An 18,352-nucleotide genomic window follows, 5' to 3' on the forward strand; every position below is an offset into this window, starting at 1 on the left:
ATGAATATGAGTCACAAAAAACTTTCCCCTGTTCCATGATATTTGGTTTCATTTAATTTGCCGATTTGTGTCTAAATATTTCCCATAAGATGTATGTTATAAATGAGAACGATTTAAACTATACCACGTTTAAGTCTAAATTGAAAACAACGTTCAAATCTATGATTGCGTTGGATAAAAACCACAATTTTTATACGTGTGCATGCAAAACAAATTGCTTGGTAGAGGGGTCTAAATACAGCACAAACAACATTTTCCAAAAGGCCAAAAAAATTAAAAAGTATATTTAAACAAAACGCATTTGCCTAACAGGTCGAACAACGGATGTTCTTTAACCCTGCTGACTGCCATTGGAGATTGCCATATAAACGGATGACAAGATGTAACAAAATGGATCTTTATAATTAATTTAATACCAAACAGGAAACAATAAACTTGCGGAAAAGATGGTATACCGCAAACATGAGGTGCAAAAATTTGTACACCATATCCGGATTTCGACAATTAATGTCTCTTCAGTGATGTTAGGAATCGAAACGGTATTTGGAAGGCCATATAATTTACCTCAATTTAGGATAGACTCTTGAATTTTGAAGAGTCGAAATAGGATGAACGGATCATATAAACCCGAAAGTAAATATAATACAATATAATATATATATGTAACTATTACATCTACATTAACTATAGCCGGTAATATGGTGTGAGTTGCAAACAATATAATCTCGTTCAATTTTTCGATGAAACTATTAAAATTACATAAGTTGCTAAATACAGGAACTTTTCTATATGGATATTTACTAAATGAATTGTTCAAATTGAGAACTCACATTAAAATATTACAATGAAACTTCACTTTCTAAGTGGCATGTTGGAGCACGTCTTTATGAAATAGTAAAAGCTCAATGATAAGTTAATATTGATATTAAAAGACCTCCGAACAAAAAGGGATTTGAACAGCCCTTTTTGTGAGGAGGTCTTTTAATGTCAATAGCAACTTAATCATTGACCTTTTACTAACTTTCAAACTGTCAAAAACATTAGAAAAGTACACTAAAACACTTGCAGAAACCTAATTCCCCTGAATTGGTCGAGTCTAAATATATTCAACACAAATGATAGTTAAACAGTACTCAGACTGATATAGACAAATAACAGTTACCTAATTGCATTCAAAACGGACCGATTAAATGGCATTACATCATTTAATTATTTATTTATTATATTTTTTTAGCATCTAGATAGGACCATTAGATAGTTTTATGAAATTAAGGGGTAAATTTATATTTTTGAATTCCAAATTTTCAATATAACGATTTTCTATTTGATAAATGAGGAAATCAAAAGCCCTATACAGACCTCATTTACAATTGACCAATGAATGTTCTGCACCAAAACTTCTTGTTATATATATTTGATGTTTTTAATCTGTCAGTAATCATGAAATAGATTCGTAAAGACACCAAATGAAAACAGTAGGTAAACTCTTCCAACAATTAGCTATTTAAACAGCATGTTTCACAACTTCTAATCGAACAGACCTAGATGCATAAGGTCCTTCACAATATTCAGGTAAATGTTCATTTTGGTTTTGATTCTATAATTTTCCTACACTACGTTTCATGCAAATGCAAAATAATTAGTGTTTTCTGTTCTGTCCAATTAATTAATAAATCGTATTTTTAGGTTTGATTTTGCGGTATGGGCTTTGTTCATTGTTGAAGGACGTACGGTGACCTATAGTTGTTAATTTCTGTGACATTTGGTCTTTGTGGAATGTTGTCTCAGTAGCAATCATACCTGGCTCGATCAAAAAGTGTATAGATGGAATATTTTCTCAAGGTTGATAATCATTCTTAAATTGAAATACAATATATTATATGAAAACAAACACTTTTATTTTAGTCGTCCGTCATTCCCTTTTCACATCTAAATGTAGTATAAACAAACAACTTGAAAACAGCCTTTTACCTTTCTAAGTTTTATAGCCTGACAAAACCTTATATCATAAATCGCAATTAAATCGTAGATAAGAACCATAGTAAAAACGTTAAAAAAGTATAGGTGTTTAGTTATGTAGTAAATTGCAATACCATAAAAAAAAGTTTGCACTATCATTGAGTAATTTAAATGGAAATTTTACAGAATAACATTTTACAAGATCTTGTCTTCGTGTACTATGTACATTGATCGATTTATGGAGTTGGTTGATTGTTGTTTGCTTTACCTCCAGTGGCAAATATTTCATGCATGTTCATGATGAGAACACATGAATTTTAAATACAATAGGTAGATCTTGCAATAGGATGTAGACATTGAGGTAGGACGTGAAAATTGGAATATCACTGGAAACTGAGGATATATTGAATAAAGACAGAATTTAGCCTTGCAGCAGCTGGCCACATCCGAACCCCTTAAATAATTGGTGCAAAAATAGTGAATTTGCAGAGAGCATTGATCCATTAAATCTATTCAGAAGTCGGCCATCCATATTTACGTGTAGTTTCTAAAATAATTTTTTTCGAATCTCGACCGGGTCTAACAAAGACGTAAAAATGGTACATGTATTTGCTGTTTCAACGCTAAACTAGCGGTATTTCAAAGTAAGAGCACAGACTTGTCGGTTCGGAGCCAGAAATGTTTCCGGGTATGGTGACTATATTCTTCCTGCGAAATGATATCTTCATGTGAACTTACGCGTAAAAAAACTGGCTCAGCGTGTCGATCTAGTACAAAGCAGGGTTAATACTCATATTATATTTTTTACATGTAATTGTCCTGAGTATTCATTTATTATTCCATATTGATAGAATTTTAGTAGGGTTTTCTATATGAATTGGATTTTGAATAAAAAAGCATATTAACCTGCTGAAAAAGTATATTCACCGCGGAAAACGCCGCGTGCTTTTACGTGTATAATAACGGTAAAATGTTTGACGTACAATTGGTTTTAATAAATAACTGTTATTAAATACATATTTTTCTCTTTCGGAACATCGTATAAAACAATTACTGTCTTTTGTTTCGGTAAATATGTGGTTTAATTGACTTTTGAAAAACCTAGTGACATTCACTTCGGCCGTTGGCCTCAGTGAATATCAGTTTTTCAAAAGTCAATAAAACCACATATTTACCTCATCAAAAGACAGTAATTGTATAATATTCCACTTGACGTCATTCATTATCATCATTTATTTTACCGTTATTCTATACAGTGAAGTGTTTTTCTTCTACTGGTTTATATTACACCATCTTTAATTTCCACCGATCGAAATTTAAAAAAAAGATGGCAGGTGATGTTTTTCAACCAAACACTTGTGCTTGTCAGGATATCTTTAACTGTAAATAATGTTGTGATAGATATTGTTAAATTAATTCCGTAATTTTCAGTCATGGGACAGTTTTGAGCTTATTCTGTATACGCATCTTTGACTCTTAGTATTTTGATTTTTCTGTGTCGTTGGGTAGCTGCCACATTAATGTATACCTTTATCTCATTTCATTCAAATCCAAAGGCTTGACTTGGGTATAGAAACATTGACCGCTCTGGATCTCTCTAGTCCGACAGTATACCCTTGCTAAAGGGGTGTGTCAGTTTGGATGTTCGGCTGCTTTTATAACAACTATTATACCAGATATAAAAAAAAACTTGAAACAGCAAATTTTGTCCCTTAGACCCCGTTTACACTAGGACATTTAGATCGATTTAAACTAGATCGGTTCACTTTAGTGACTGCCGTCGTTGTACGCTTATGATTTATTGCCACTCAATGCAGATTTTTTTTCTGTTCTTCGCCCCTCCTCCTAGTATGGTTGGATAGGATATAATGTAACCCCTAATGTGGACTACGTTATTGTATGTTCAAAAAGATTAAATGCAAAGAGAAAAATAAGGAAAGAAATGGTGAAATTAACGCTTGAAAATTAAATTTATAAATAATGGTAAACTGCCTGAGATAACTATCAACTAAAGACTAATGATTGTACATCACTTAATGGTGCTGATTAATAAATTGCTCCCTTGATGTCCAGTGGCAAATATGTCATGCATATTTACGACGAGATGTAAAGTGGATCAAACTTAAGCAAATGATAACAATTTTAGAGCATCACTTTAATAAGATGTAGCGTTGACTAGAGGTAAAATGTATGCCGTTATAGAACAAAGTTGAACCACGATCAAAATCGTAAGTTAAGTTATGAGCTCCCCCCCTTTTTAGCTCACCGTTCCGAAGGAACAGTGAGCTTCTGCCATCACTTGGCGTCCGTCGTCGTCTGTCGTCGTCCGTCGTCGTCTGTCGTCGTCCGTCGTCCGTCGTCCGTCGTCGTCTGTCGTCGTCCGTCGTCCGTCGTCGTCCGTCCTCGTCCGTCGTCGTTCGTCTGGTGTAAACTATTTCAAACATCTTCTCCTCTGAAACTATTGAACCAATTCCAACCAAACTTAAGCTGAATGATGCTTAGGGTATTTAGAATAAAGTATGTGTTTTATTAACTGTTTCGTAAAATAACATGGCCGCCATTGCTAAAAATAGAACATAGGGGTAAAATGCAGTTTTTGGCTTATATCTCAAAAACCAAAGCATTTAGAGCAAATCTGACATGGAGTTAAAGTGTTCATAAGGTGAAGTACTATCAGCCCTGAAATTTTCAGTTGAATCTGATAACTCATTGTTGGGTTGCTGCCACTAAATTGGTAGTTTTAAGGAAATTTTGCAGTTTTTGGTTATTATCTCGAATATTATTAATGATAAAGATAAACTGAACAGCAAAATGTTCAGCAAGGTAAGATCTGCAAATAAGTTCGTATGATCAAAATTGTGAATTAACCCCTTAAGGAGGTATTGCCCTTTAAGGACAATTTTTACACAATTTCTTTATCATGTTTTCTAACTTTAAAAAGTCTTCTCTGAAACTACTAAACCAATTCCAACCAAACTTAAGCTGAATGATTCTAAGGGTATCTAGAATAAAGTTTGTGTTTTATTTTCTGTTTCGCAAAAGAACATGGCCGCCATGGCTAAAAATAGAACGTAGGGGTAAAATGCAATTTTTGGCTTATATTTCAAAAACAAAAGCATTTAGAGCTAATCTGATGAGAATTAAAAATGTTTATTAGGCCAAGCTCTGTCAGCCCTGATATTTTCAGATGAATCTAACAACCCATTGTTGGATTGCTGCCACTTAATTTGTAATTTTAAGCAAATTTTGCAGATTTTGGTTATTATCTTGAATATAATTAAAGATAGAAATAAACTGTAAACAGAAAAAATGTTCAGCAAAGTAAGATCTACAAATAAGTTCGCATGACCAAAATTGTCAATTGTCCCCTTAAGGAGGTATTGCCCTTTAAAATCATTTTTTCACAATTTGTTCATTTAGTTTGCTTACTTTAAAAAATCTTCTCCTTTGAAACTGCTGAATCAATTTCAGCCAAACTTGGGCTGAATGAGTTTCAGAGTATTTAATATAATTTTTTTATTTTATTTTCTTGTACGTGAAGAAACATAGGCACTATGGCTAAAATGAAACATAGGGGTACAATGCATTTCTTTGATTTTGATGAAAATATAACAGATACAAAAAACATTTCAATGGAAGTTTTAAGCCATTCATTAATATATATTGAAAAGCAAAAATAATCATTGATGAAAGATTGAAGCAATAAATTACAGGTGAGCGATTCAGGCTCTTGAGAGCCTCTTGTTTTTCCTCCGGTAGACAAATGCCAAAAACGAAACGATATGAATTCACAATCAATAACGGCCACTGTGCGATATGGACTTATTTTGAAAATAAATTCCTTTTGCAGCCTGCATTTCCCGGTTTTGGACATGTTTGTATTTCCACTCAAATACCGTTTGATTATTGACCGGAGATATTAAATCAACCAACAGCACTTTATTTCACCGAAATTGTACATAATGGTATTTCATTTTTTTACCCGATCCTATGTTGGACCCCCAGATTTTAAGAGGGCGTGTCTTATTAGTCATGCCCGATTGACTTTTAGTAAAAAAAACCTGCAACTTAAAGACCTACACCGGGTTAATAAGTTCGAGGTTCAATAAGTAAACAAAAGAGATCTTTTGTGTAGTGAGATCGTCCCAGGTGTCTTGGATATTTATTTTGCTTTGAATAAAAATGAAAAATGCACGAACAGGTTTGTAATTGAATTTCAACCACATGAATAAGAAGCTTCACCTCCCGAAAACTCATATACCATCTGTCATATATACAAATACGTGCTCGATACATGTGTTCTGCATGATAAAACTTAGTTATCACTTGAGCAATTGTTCATTGGGTAAAAACTTCTAATAACTTTATATCGTTCGGATCATTAAAGACCGCCCTTTTCAAAGTACTGATAAAACTACATTATGTTTAATTTATTATTTAATGTTGAACCGAAGAATATGTTTACCTACGTTCAACTGAAGATAGTGAATGACATAAATATAGGATTTCATTGTTACCGATAAAAAACAAATTCAAAATGAGTAGTCGACCGAGTGTTTCATCTTTGTAATAAAAGACGTTTTATTGATTGAAAACGGTAAGATATTATTTTAATTTATTATTTTGGTTCTCGTTTTGTAAAAGAAAGTACACATCAATACATTTTGAAAAAGTATGAAGGGGTATACGGTATATGTATTTTTATATGTCATTTTATTGGAAATCGCTATTAGAAACATCCGTTTGAATATAACATTTACATAATGTATTCCCTATGTCTTGCTCCTTTTGGAGTTCACGCGATTTTCCAAGTTTGTTGGTGGTTTTCTTTACCTTGCTTTGTATCTTCTTAGTGGATTAATAACTACTGTTGCCTCTAACTTATACTTTTTGATAGTCCTTAAATGGATCTAACTTATTCAAATATTACTCATAGATATGACAAGGCAGTAATACGGTTACCCCAAGATGCAATTGCTATCAGTCAAGGTCATCACAAAATCTATATTTCTGCTTTATTAGTCTGTCTTATATAATATATACGACGAAAATAACAGATGATGAACATAAGTGTTTAACATTGAAAATGTCCTTGACTTTATAATAAGTCCTCTATTATTTTGTACTTGATAATGTAAAAAGTAGTATACCGCTGTTCAATAGTCATAAATCGATTAAGCAGAAACAAATCCGGTTCACAAACCAAATACTTACATACATACATTATTATTTCATAAGTGACGTATTCGCTTCGGTGCTCTTTAAAATCTGTTTAATTAAAATATACTATTTTAAATTGGCCAATGTTCAAGAAAAAGAATTACAATTTTCATAAATCGTTTGGTTTTATTGAAGTTTGAATATATGGAAGTATTATATAAAAAGTCTGTAAGAGGTTTCCTAATTGGACTTTTGAAGATTATTTTTGTATACACTTAATATCGGTGTGTTTTATGAATTACAATTTTAACCATTTGGAGGAGTTTTGATCTCCAACTTAATATATTTTACGTGGTCACTTTTTGTATTCACAGGAAACAATTTTCTGTACACACAATCACTTTCAAACAACCGTTAACCGATACAGATGACTGTATATACCTTAGGTGAATATCGAAAATGACAGGTTATTTAGATGGATGGAGTAAATGACTGTTTGATTCGTGTACATGTGCATGAAATAATTTTGTAGTATTATATAGAACCACAAAACAAAAAGTGTAGAAATTATTTATTCGTTATCAAATAAGACAGTACATGTAGTTATTCATTTCAATTTCCGCAATTTTCCTCTAAAAATTTTTTCGAAAGGTTTAAATTTTCTTTCTTTCCCAATTTATGTCATAACTGTACACAACTAAATGCAACGAATCAATAAATTTGTTTAAACGTCATCTGTTTTTTACTACATATGAGCCAGGTGTTAATGGTTGGTGTGGTCTGTTGTATTGTACGATATTAATGTCGATTCCTGTAGTAACTTTTTATGTATAAAAATGGTTTCGGCAAAGTATGTACATTATCCCATCACCCGTCCAGGGACCTTCCAGTATTATTTGTATTTGATATATTTGGTATTTCCTCTTCTTTTTCATCAGATAATCTACATAAGATGGCCATGAATTCGAGCTACCTTCTTGTGGCCGCTATTGATTTTGGAACAACATATTCTGGTTACGCCTTCTCGTTAAAGTACGCATTTGATAAAGATCCTTTGACAATTGATGCAAATCAGGCCTGGAATGCTGGTGGAAAACAACTACTTTCATTAAAAACACCAACATGTTTGTTGTTAGATTCTAACAAACACTTTGACTCATTTGGATACGAAGCTGAAAACAAGTATGCAGAAATTGTAATGGAAAACGAACAAGACAAGTATTATTATTTCCACAGATTTAAAATGTGTTTGCACAAAAATAAGGTAAATATGAAATATTCATGCATTTTAGGTTTAGACAATGGAAGAAGGAGAAATTTAAGTTATCTAAATTCAAGGCAATGTGTAAGAAATGTGCATTGTTAAAAAATAGATACTTTTACAAATTGTGACTTGGATGGAGAGTTGTCTCATTGGCACTCATACCACATCTTCATAAATCTAATTACGAGAAACCGAATAACAAAATGACGTATTTTTTTATGGATTCATGTTGTTCTCATTAAGACTTAAAAAAGAATGTTTGTTACTGCCTCAACTGGAAATTTAGGTCGAAATAATAAACATAGACATTGTAATAATATTGTTGTATACTTCCTGCATCTATATAAATAAGCTTTATTTGATTGAATTATGTGATAGTAAGTAAATTTTAACATGAACAAAAACGAATATTTCAGAATGTCTCAAGAGAAATGATACTGAAGGATATAACAGGCAAATCAATGCCAGCAATTGATGTTTTCGCTTTATCTATAATGGCTCTGAAGAATCATCTGATATCATATTTGGTCACGAAAGGTACAGGAGTAGAGTCGAGGGATATAAGATGGGTTTTAACTGTTCCTGCAATTTGGACAGATAATGCAAAATATTTTATGAGAGAAAGTGCAGAAAAGGTAATATGATGTGTTATTCCGTATTTCAGATACTGTTATTCATCTTGTTTAATGGTCATTCGTAATATATAAAATAACTTGTAAGATCCTTCACAGTCATTTATGGGGTTCGTGTTGCTCAGTCTTTAGTTTTCTATGTTGTGTTTTGTATATTGTTGCTTGTCTTTTGAGCGTTTTTCATTTTTTGCCATGATGTTGTCAGTTTGTTTTCGACTTATGAGTTTGAATGTCCTTTGGTATCTTTCGCCTCTCTTATATACATGATATAACCTTATTAAAAAAATCGCAAGTGTTTTGTCATTGTTACACTAGTGTGAAAAGTGTACCTGCATTTAGAACTACATCATATATTATGCGGTAAAAGGTAGCGTGTTAATGGCTGTGCAATATTAATTTAAAACAATAACATTATACATATAAACAATATACTCATACTCACGGTTATTGTTTTTATAGTTTTAGCCTTATTCGTCATTTCGCCATTGTGTAAATCCGTCATTCCGCAATAAACAGTTATACGGAATTCCTTTCTAAACGCCTTCTCACATTGAGCTAATTTCTAGTATGTTAGTATACTATGACGAGTTATAGATCGAGTTTACGTTTGGTTCCGATCAGCTGATTTTTGCCGAAATTATAGGCTTTGGACTTTGGAAATATCGTGAAAATAAGTTATACGGACTTTTTTTTTAAAAACGCATTCATATATTGAGCTGAAATTAGTATGTGAGTCTACTATGATGAGTTACAGATAGAGTCAACGTTTGATTCTGCTCCGCTGATTTTATTTTATTATACGGACTTTCATTCTCAAATTTCCACTCCTAAAAATGGCTTCAAGCTTTTTTGTGAGCTGGGCCATTCGTGTCGTTCCGACACATTTAGTTTGAAAGTTGTTTCTAATACCCTGTAGAAGTAACGATTGTGATAATGCAAGGTATCACCCATTAAAGACGCCTTTATTAGAACATATTTTTATATTCTGGCAAGCCTTACAAAAAAAAGGAAAATAACAAAAATGCCGAACTCCAAAGAAAATCCCAAACGGAAAGTCCCCTATTAAATGGCAAAATCAAAAGTTGTAGAATGTAAACGACATAGGATGCGACAAGAGTAACGTCTTCATCTAAAGAAGGAAGGTTAAAACCGTCTCTTTTGTCGTATAATTTAGATTTATTTTGTAATTTTGTACCAACGCAGTTAAGATTTAAAGTTGACAAACTGAATTGTAATTATAAGTAAGATATCAGTTAACAAAAGCATGTAAATAGAATAAAGTAATTGGCAAAGAAGGATTTGTACATTATATATATTTTAAGAAAGGTTTTGCAACATAAATATATATCCATTGACCAAAAGCAGAAAGAAATTATGTAGAAAACAACACAACTATATTGAACAGCCATCATAATTTCTCAAATTTGATGATTTTTATCAACAATTTAAATTGCCTCCAGTAGATAAAAATTATGATGATAACATTAAAGCTAAACCTAACTGATCAAGCTTAAGGTTGTATGTCAATTGAGGTTCATCAAAAGGAATTGAAAAATATGGTCGTGTTTACACCACAAAATCTTCTCTGAGTACAGACAAACCGATGAATCTAGGAAAGTTTTAAAGTATGGCCGGACCTTAGATATATAAAAGTTATATGTAGTTTATGTTACAGAAAATCAAAACTTAGCTGGATTTTGTTGTGCATTTTTCCAGTCTGCAAAAGATAGGAAAATAAATTAACACATAAGTTTTATTTAATACGGTCCACTCAGGTACACAGTTTAAATCACCTATTGTTTGCAGGTAACTATTGTCCTTTTAAATCAATATAACTCACAACATTTATGATATGAGGGGAGCTTCTCAAACATCTCTCTCAACTTAGTTTATTTTAGCACCTTCTGCAGGAATAATAAAAAAAATGAATATCAAAATTCAGTGAAGCTTTTAATATTCTGGAACTTAAAATGCATTTAAACTTTATATATCTAGCTATATATAGGTCCAGCCATGCTCCAAAACTTTTATATGTGCACAGGTTTGTCTGTACAAATTTGTGAAATTTGTGGTGTAAATACGGCCATATTTGCTAAAAGGTTATGATGAACCTTAAAGGTAGAAACTGATTAAGTACTATAATTATTTACTTCCACGTTGTTACAATCTATACATCGAATTGAATATCGTAAGATGACCTTTACCAATTTATATGTAAAAGTATAATAACATTTTACATTGACTATTTATTACTTTGAAAGGCTGGTATACCGAAGGATAATCTCCTCCTCGCATTAGAACCTGAAGCTGCTTCCATATATTGCCAATACCTACCCACAGAAAAATTCACTGGTATAGAACCGGGATTCACAATGTCAGAACCAGGAACCAAGTATATGATTGTAGATATTGGAGGTAATTACAGCTTGTCATCCTTTTTACCAAAGTACTAGTACTCATAGTAAAATAGGGTTGGATCAAATACATTAAAACTATCTTCAGAAGAGATTATTTCCTTCGATAAAAAGTATACAATAAAAACGTAGCAGGGTTAAATTGGCTAACTGGCATTGATGTTTATAAACCGTTCTTCTAGTAAAATACAATTTCATTTTAAGTTGGGTTTGACTTTTTTTTTAATAAAAATTACAAAATGTTAGCAAATATATATTTTTATGCATTGTAAAATATTAAAAAAATTATATAAATTAAACAAATTCGATTTTTTGTTCCACGATCACATTAAAACAGAAACGCAGTAGATTTAGATATTTACAAATCAGATTTTGTGTCGCACTATTATCTGGAATATTTTTAATCACATTGGTTGTATCTCGATATTGCTATTGATAATCAGTTTAAGGTTGTTATACAGAACGTGTTAAAATTTACAATCCACGAATGTGATGTACATACAACAAGTCATGTGATCTATTTAATAGGTAGGCATATGGAAAGGGTTTTCCCGTTGAAATTCAATATACTTTTACTATACTAACTATATTTGGCCAACAAAAACATTAGAGGAAAAAAAAGAAATAAACCAATGACTTATAGGAAAGGCGAACATAAAAAAACAAGACACAGAAAACTATTTAGGCAACACGAATCCATGAAAACACGAGAGTAAATTGAAATTTTCAAAAAGGTTATCAGCTCCTGCTTCACTAGTTGTGCCGTCGTGTTGCTCATGGCAAGTAAAATACTGTGATCAGCTTCATCAGCTTATTTCATGTATGAATGACAGATCAGGTAAATAGGATTATTGTATCAAGTGCGAAAAGTAAAATAACAAAATGCCGAACTTCCAGGAAAATTCAAAAGGAAAGTCCCTAATCAAATGGCAAAAACACATCAAATGAATGGAAATCCACTGTCATATTCCTGACTTGGTACGGCATTTCCTTATGTAGAAAATGGTGGATTAAACTTGCTTTTTAAGCTAGCTAAACCTAAACCTTGTATGACAGTCGCATAGAATTCCATTATATTGACAACAATGTGTAAGCAAAATAAACAGACATAATAGAAAAAAATGTCAAAAAAATGGAGTATTGCAGTCACTATTATGTTATAATCTTAATCAGTATAAAAACAAACAACTATGTCAACAAAGAAAAACAAATTGGCATACAGACACTCTATAGACAAAGCATATAAGCAAAAATGAGAGACACGAATATAAAAAATGACCATAACACAATAACACAATGGCGAGATGTATAAATACCGAGCCACGCCAAAAGGATAATACCATAAATACACTAAACAGTAAAGTTTAAAAATATCAAAGACAAATGAAAAGAACACTCTAACACGTAATTAAGATGATAAACAACGTCAGTACCTCGAATCTATACTTCAAGACAATCATGTATTATTTGTGGAGTTGATACGGAATATTTACCAACAAGGTCCTGGTATCTTTTTTTAGAAAAAAGGATTAGACGTACTTGATTTGGTTTAATAATTGTTTTGTCTTGAGCACCTCTAACAACCCTCATGTAGACAAAACATGCGTCTTGCGTTCTCACTTTGAAGTCTCTAACCTTTTCTGAGTCTTTTTCAGAAGTAATTCTAACAGGACTTATTAATTCACATTAATTCATAACATTGCACCAAATATCTAAAAAAAAAAATCATTTATTTTTTTCTTTTTATTTCAAAGTTATTTAGGATTTACCTAAACCAATTCATGCGTTTGTTATTCTAATGCCCAACATATAGACGGGACACTTTCATTGTCTGTATTCTCTTAATCCATGCTCATAAATGAACGTATTGCACTATTTACAAATGTTTCAGCACTTATTGCTATGCTAAATTTCCAGCTTTTGATCAGAAAAATTTAAAACAAAATATGTAAATGTTTCCAAAATATAGTGAGTATAATGTTTATCAACCATAAGTAATAATGTAGAAAACGATTTTTAAAGCACCATGATATTCTTTAGGCGGAACAGCAGACATCACAGTTCATAAAAAATTATCTGATGGTTGTTTGAAGGAATTATGTCGAGCTACTGGTGGAAAGTGTGGGGGCACTTGTGTTGATTCAGAATATATACAAATGTTAATCAGCATATTAGGCGAATCTCTTATTGAAATATTTAAACGAGAAAATCCTGAATCCTACCTTGACTTAATCAGAGAATTTGAAACTAAAAAGAGAACAATCACATTTTCACCAGATACGAAAAAGGTTAACATGGTTATACCAATGACGGTAGTAAACAAACTTTGTAAAACACACATAAACAAAGATTTTAAAAGTGCATTAGCATCGTCACAGTTTTCTGATTCCATAGTCATTCGCGGTGATAAAGTGCGAATCGACACTGATGTCTTCAAGAAATTGTTTGACAAAACAATTGCAGATATTCTAGAACTTATTCAAGAAATTTTCAAAATGAAAAAAGCAAACTCCCTAAATCAGATTCTTCTTGTCGGTGGTTTTTCGACATGCGTCCTTGTTCAAGAGGCTGTTCGACGTGAATTTTCAAACTGTAGAGTAGTTATACCGTTTGATCCGGATTTGGCGGTTTTGAAAGGAGCTGTTTTGTTCGGTCATAAATCAGACCTTATTTCATCTCGCATTAGTAAATTTACATATGAAATATCATTTAATCCTAAATTCGATTCAGCGATTCACGACGACAAACATCGTAAATTCATAGATGGATTTTGGCGATGTAGACATGCATTCGATAAAATAGTAGAAAAAGATACGGTAATTCGAATTGGAGCTACAATACAGAGAACGTATAAACCACAAAAGGATTATAGTAAAACATGGTTTAAGATATATGCAAGCGAAAATTATGATCCAGTTCATACAACTGAAGATGGTTGTTTTTTTCTTGGTAAGGTTGCCATTGATCTTTCGAATTCGGAACGTCGGAAAGGTTTAGAAGTTGAATTCACCTTCGGAAACACTGAACTTGGCTTGACTGCTATAGAAACAAAAACAGGAATCAAATGTAACGCACAGTTTGCATTGATATAGGTTTATTTTTTTATATCGTATACTGGCATATGTTAAATGTGTCCTGTAGGCCTAACATAAAAAAGTTAACAATGTAAATAACAGGTTATAGAGTAAATGAATCGATATTGCGAGCCAATGTCTTTGTAAATTGTTCTAAAATTCTTCAAATATTTAAATATCATTTGGATTTAATATGTAAAATGTTGGGACTGACAAAACGTATAAGAACTATAAACAACTGTCATACAAGTGGGATGTTTAGCTTGCTATAAAACCAGGTTAAGCCTACCATTTTCTTCGGAAAATGCCTGTACCAAGTCAGGAATATAGCAGTTGTTTATCACTTGTTCCGTTGATTAATAGTGTTTGCTTTTGTCAGTTTTTTTGGACTTCCCCTTTTTGAATTTGCCTTATGGAGATCGATATTTTTGCTTGATGCTTTGGACATAAAACCGAGCACCAATCATCCACACCCGACTTCTTAAAAACACAGACGTACAAGAAAAGACATGTAATAATGACAACACATGATCAAGATTGCCTGACCTGGTACAATCACAACATATGGTGGGGTACTTATGGTACATATAGTCACAAATCAATGTCTATTTTTATTTCATGATATTTACTTCCGTTATGCATAAAAAGTAAAATAACAAAAATACAGAACTCCAAGGAAAATTCAAATCGGAAAGTACGTTATCAAACAGCAAAATCAAAAGCTCAAACACATCAAACGAATGGAAAACAACTGTCATATTCCTGACTTGATACAGGCATTTCCTTATGTAGAAAATGGTTGATTAAACCTGGTTTTATAGCTAGCTAAACCTCTCACTTGTATGACAGTCGCATAAAATTCCATTATATTGAAACCAATGTGTGAACAAAACAAACAGACATAATAGGTAAAAATGTCAAAAATAGTGTAAAGTGTAAAAACAATATTTCGCAAATAAACCTCATGCAATTTGATCAATATTTTAACCTGTATTAATTGTCACAACTCGTATAACGATAAGAAGGAGAAAAAAAACGATTGAAATGTAATTGCAAATTTGTATTTTTAAACATACTTTTGAACAATAGTTAGTTCAAAAGTATGTTTAAAAATAATCAACCATTTTCTAAATAAGGAAATGCACATTTAGGTAACAGGTACTAAAGATTCATAAAATTAAACTGCGCAGATGTTAATAAACCGATATTTAAATGTATTTAGTACTAAGTTTACAACAGTGCTAATGTTTAATGTTTAAACGTTGAATGAAAGACTGAGCATGATTTACTGGCTTATTGATTGTTTTTTTTTTGTTTTAAATCGGTTCAGACCTAATTGACTCTTTCAGTTCAAAATATTTTCAATTGATGTAAGTTATCAACCTGACGCTAGCAAATTACCGATAAAGCGAACAAAAATAATTTATAATACAGCGTAAATAGATATAAATAAACTCATCATAGTTACCAGGATATATAACTTTACCTTAAAGAGTGTACTTTAACATAAATTAAAATTTCCTTAATTTACACGTTCCTGTTCTATTTTACGGATGACTTATCTAATAATTTACAAGTAATAAGCGACACAATAGTATAAATACTGACAGATTCGTTTTAAAAGTCTCCTTACATTTAGCAATATGTTTCAAGCTTTGATTTGCTGTACACCAAAAAAATTTGATGATATTTATCATAAACTTGACAATAAACAAAAAGCTGGGTTATTGCTTGCTGGGAAAACCCATTAACCATGCTCATAGGAAATGAATGCAGTACAACAAGAAGATTTAAATATCCTTGCACCGAATTCTAACAGTAATGTTTGATTAAGTGCATTATATATTATAAATTAGTATATTACTGTATTAGATTTATTTTTTAGTGTTTATAACCACTGTATATATAATAATGAAATATTAATCCTAAGTCAGTATAATACAATAAATGAATTTCCATTTTGATTTTATTATCATGTACCTCTACAGAGGTGCACATAAGTACACCATTGGTTTTGTCGAGGTTCGTGTTGTTCAGAATTTAGTTGTCTATTTTGTGTTTTGTTTAATGTTGTTTGTCGTTTTGTCGTTTTTCGTTTTTAGCCATGGCATTGTAGGTTCATTGTCGACTTATAAGTTTTAATGTTCCTTTGGTATCTTTCGCATCTCTTCTTAAATCGAGAAAGACATTTTAAACATCATGATGGGTTACAAGGTACAAAACAGCAGTGAAAAGACAAACTGATTAAGAAGTTCTTACGACTTGACACCATAGAATTCTAAATGAGGTATTGATATTTTGTGATACAAATTGGAAATGTCCATTTGACTTAGGGAATTGTGTAGTTGCTCATTAGTTTCTACCGTTTGGAACGCCGTTATTTTTAAGGACGAAGATGCACTGAGATTGGTGACATTATTAATCATTATTGAAAGGGATTAGGCAATCGATTTTAAAAATGAATTTGTTTTTCTTATCTATAAATCGTCACTTTTTAGCAAAGTGCTTTTGCTGTACGGATTATTATAGTATTATCTTTTGTGTATCTGCTATTAGTTCATTAATCAAGGTTGTCTGATATCTAATCCCCACATAATTATGTGTCTGTCCCAAATCAGGAACCTGCTCACTCACTGTATAATGTTATTCATTTTCTATTTTTATTAAGATAAAATTATGCTAATGGTAGATCTTTGATATATTCATAAATGATACTAATCAGCTGAACATTTTTAGCTTGACATATTTGTATAGACACATATCTTTTGTAGTAAAATGTGTTTTAGTCATTATAGTTATTGGGTTGTTGTTTCAATGACGTATAATCCAAAGCTCCCCTTTCGTTCATTTTTGAAATAAGAAAATCAGTTGAAAGCATGTTGTATGGCCTTCTTTTTATCTTTTCATATCTGTATTTTTAAGAAATGGTTTCGCGTGCGTCAATTTAAAAAAAAGACTAAATCAACGCTAAACATATGAATAAACTAATTGTAAAATATGTTTAAAACTTCTTAATATCAATGAATTAAAAAAAACGCATAACCGACACTTTTGCGATTTTATTAAAGACGGTGTGTATCTGACGTTGTTTTGCGTTTATTAGTTCTTTTCTTAAGTGCTTTGGCAATTTAAATTCGGATTGCGGATCGAAGATACAAGCAATAAAACAAACTAAATTTTTATCCTTTGTTCTTTAGTCTACAAATATATGTCATATTTGCAATCATACCATATCTCCCTATTTAAATGATTTGTTTTATTGTACGTTACATCAAAATACAAGAATTTGATTGGTAAATAACGGGGAAGACATTTTACACAATCCCATAGGTCAGCGGGAAACATTTTTTTTAATGTCATCCTCTCGTGCAGACCAATCAAAAATAGATAAATCAAAAGACAATGACCATTATTTTAAAGATAATGCCAAAGTTCTACGTTTCGACCTCAGATTTTTTTCACAGACTGTCAACATATGTAATTTTTCTATTGACTGTAACGTTGATATGTACATGAAGTAATGGTTTATAACTTTCAATTTAAAATTTAAAAGATAGAACATTCAGTATAATAAATTAAATAACACATAGATGAAAGGGTGATAGAGTAGATTGTTTACTCATTGTAAACATTGTCAACCTTTTCTTTGTTTGGTTGACATTGTTTTCTCGGGGTAACATTTTGCTCGTTCACCTTCTATCTCAGATATATCTTATTTATATATTGTGTATCAATATACGGTACGTGATTCTTTATGAAACGTACTCTATTGCATTTACGTGATTAGTGACCTGGCCAACATTAGTTATTTAAAGTTTCAGTAAGAATTAAGCTATTCGTTCAAATATA

The 18,352-nt window shown here is 31.6% G+C and overlaps 1 protein-coding gene across 2 annotated transcripts; it reads left to right on the forward strand.

Annotated features, from left to right (window-relative positions):
- The first annotated feature begins 6,338 nt into the window (after positions 1-6,338).
- LOC127707613 (heat shock 70 kDa protein 12A-like) lies at positions 6,339-14,634 on the forward strand. 2 transcript variants are annotated; one of them, XM_052212220.1, is made up of 5 exons: positions 6,339-6,556; positions 8,058-8,383; positions 8,800-9,018; positions 11,277-11,430; positions 13,470-14,634. In XM_052212220.1, exons 2-5 carry the CDS (start codon positions 8,072-8,074, stop codon positions 14,519-14,521), a joined length of 1,737 nt encoding a protein of 578 aa, XP_052068180.1. In that variant the 5' UTR covers positions 6,339-6,556; positions 8,058-8,071; the 3' UTR covers positions 14,522-14,634. The 2 variants fall into 2 exon arrangements, with proteins under 2 accessions (XP_052068180.1, XP_052068181.1); XM_052212221.1 differs by having other exon boundaries at positions 8,072-8,383.
- Positions 14,635-18,352: the final 3,718 nt, after the last annotated feature.

The sequence above is a fragment of the Mytilus californianus genome, unplaced genomic scaffold (genome assembly GCF_021869535.1).
Source record: "Mytilus californianus isolate M0D057914Y unplaced genomic scaffold, xbMytCali1.0.p SCAF_7, whole genome shotgun sequence".
NCBI lineage: Eukaryota > Metazoa > Mollusca > Bivalvia > Mytilida > Mytilidae > Mytilus > Mytilus californianus.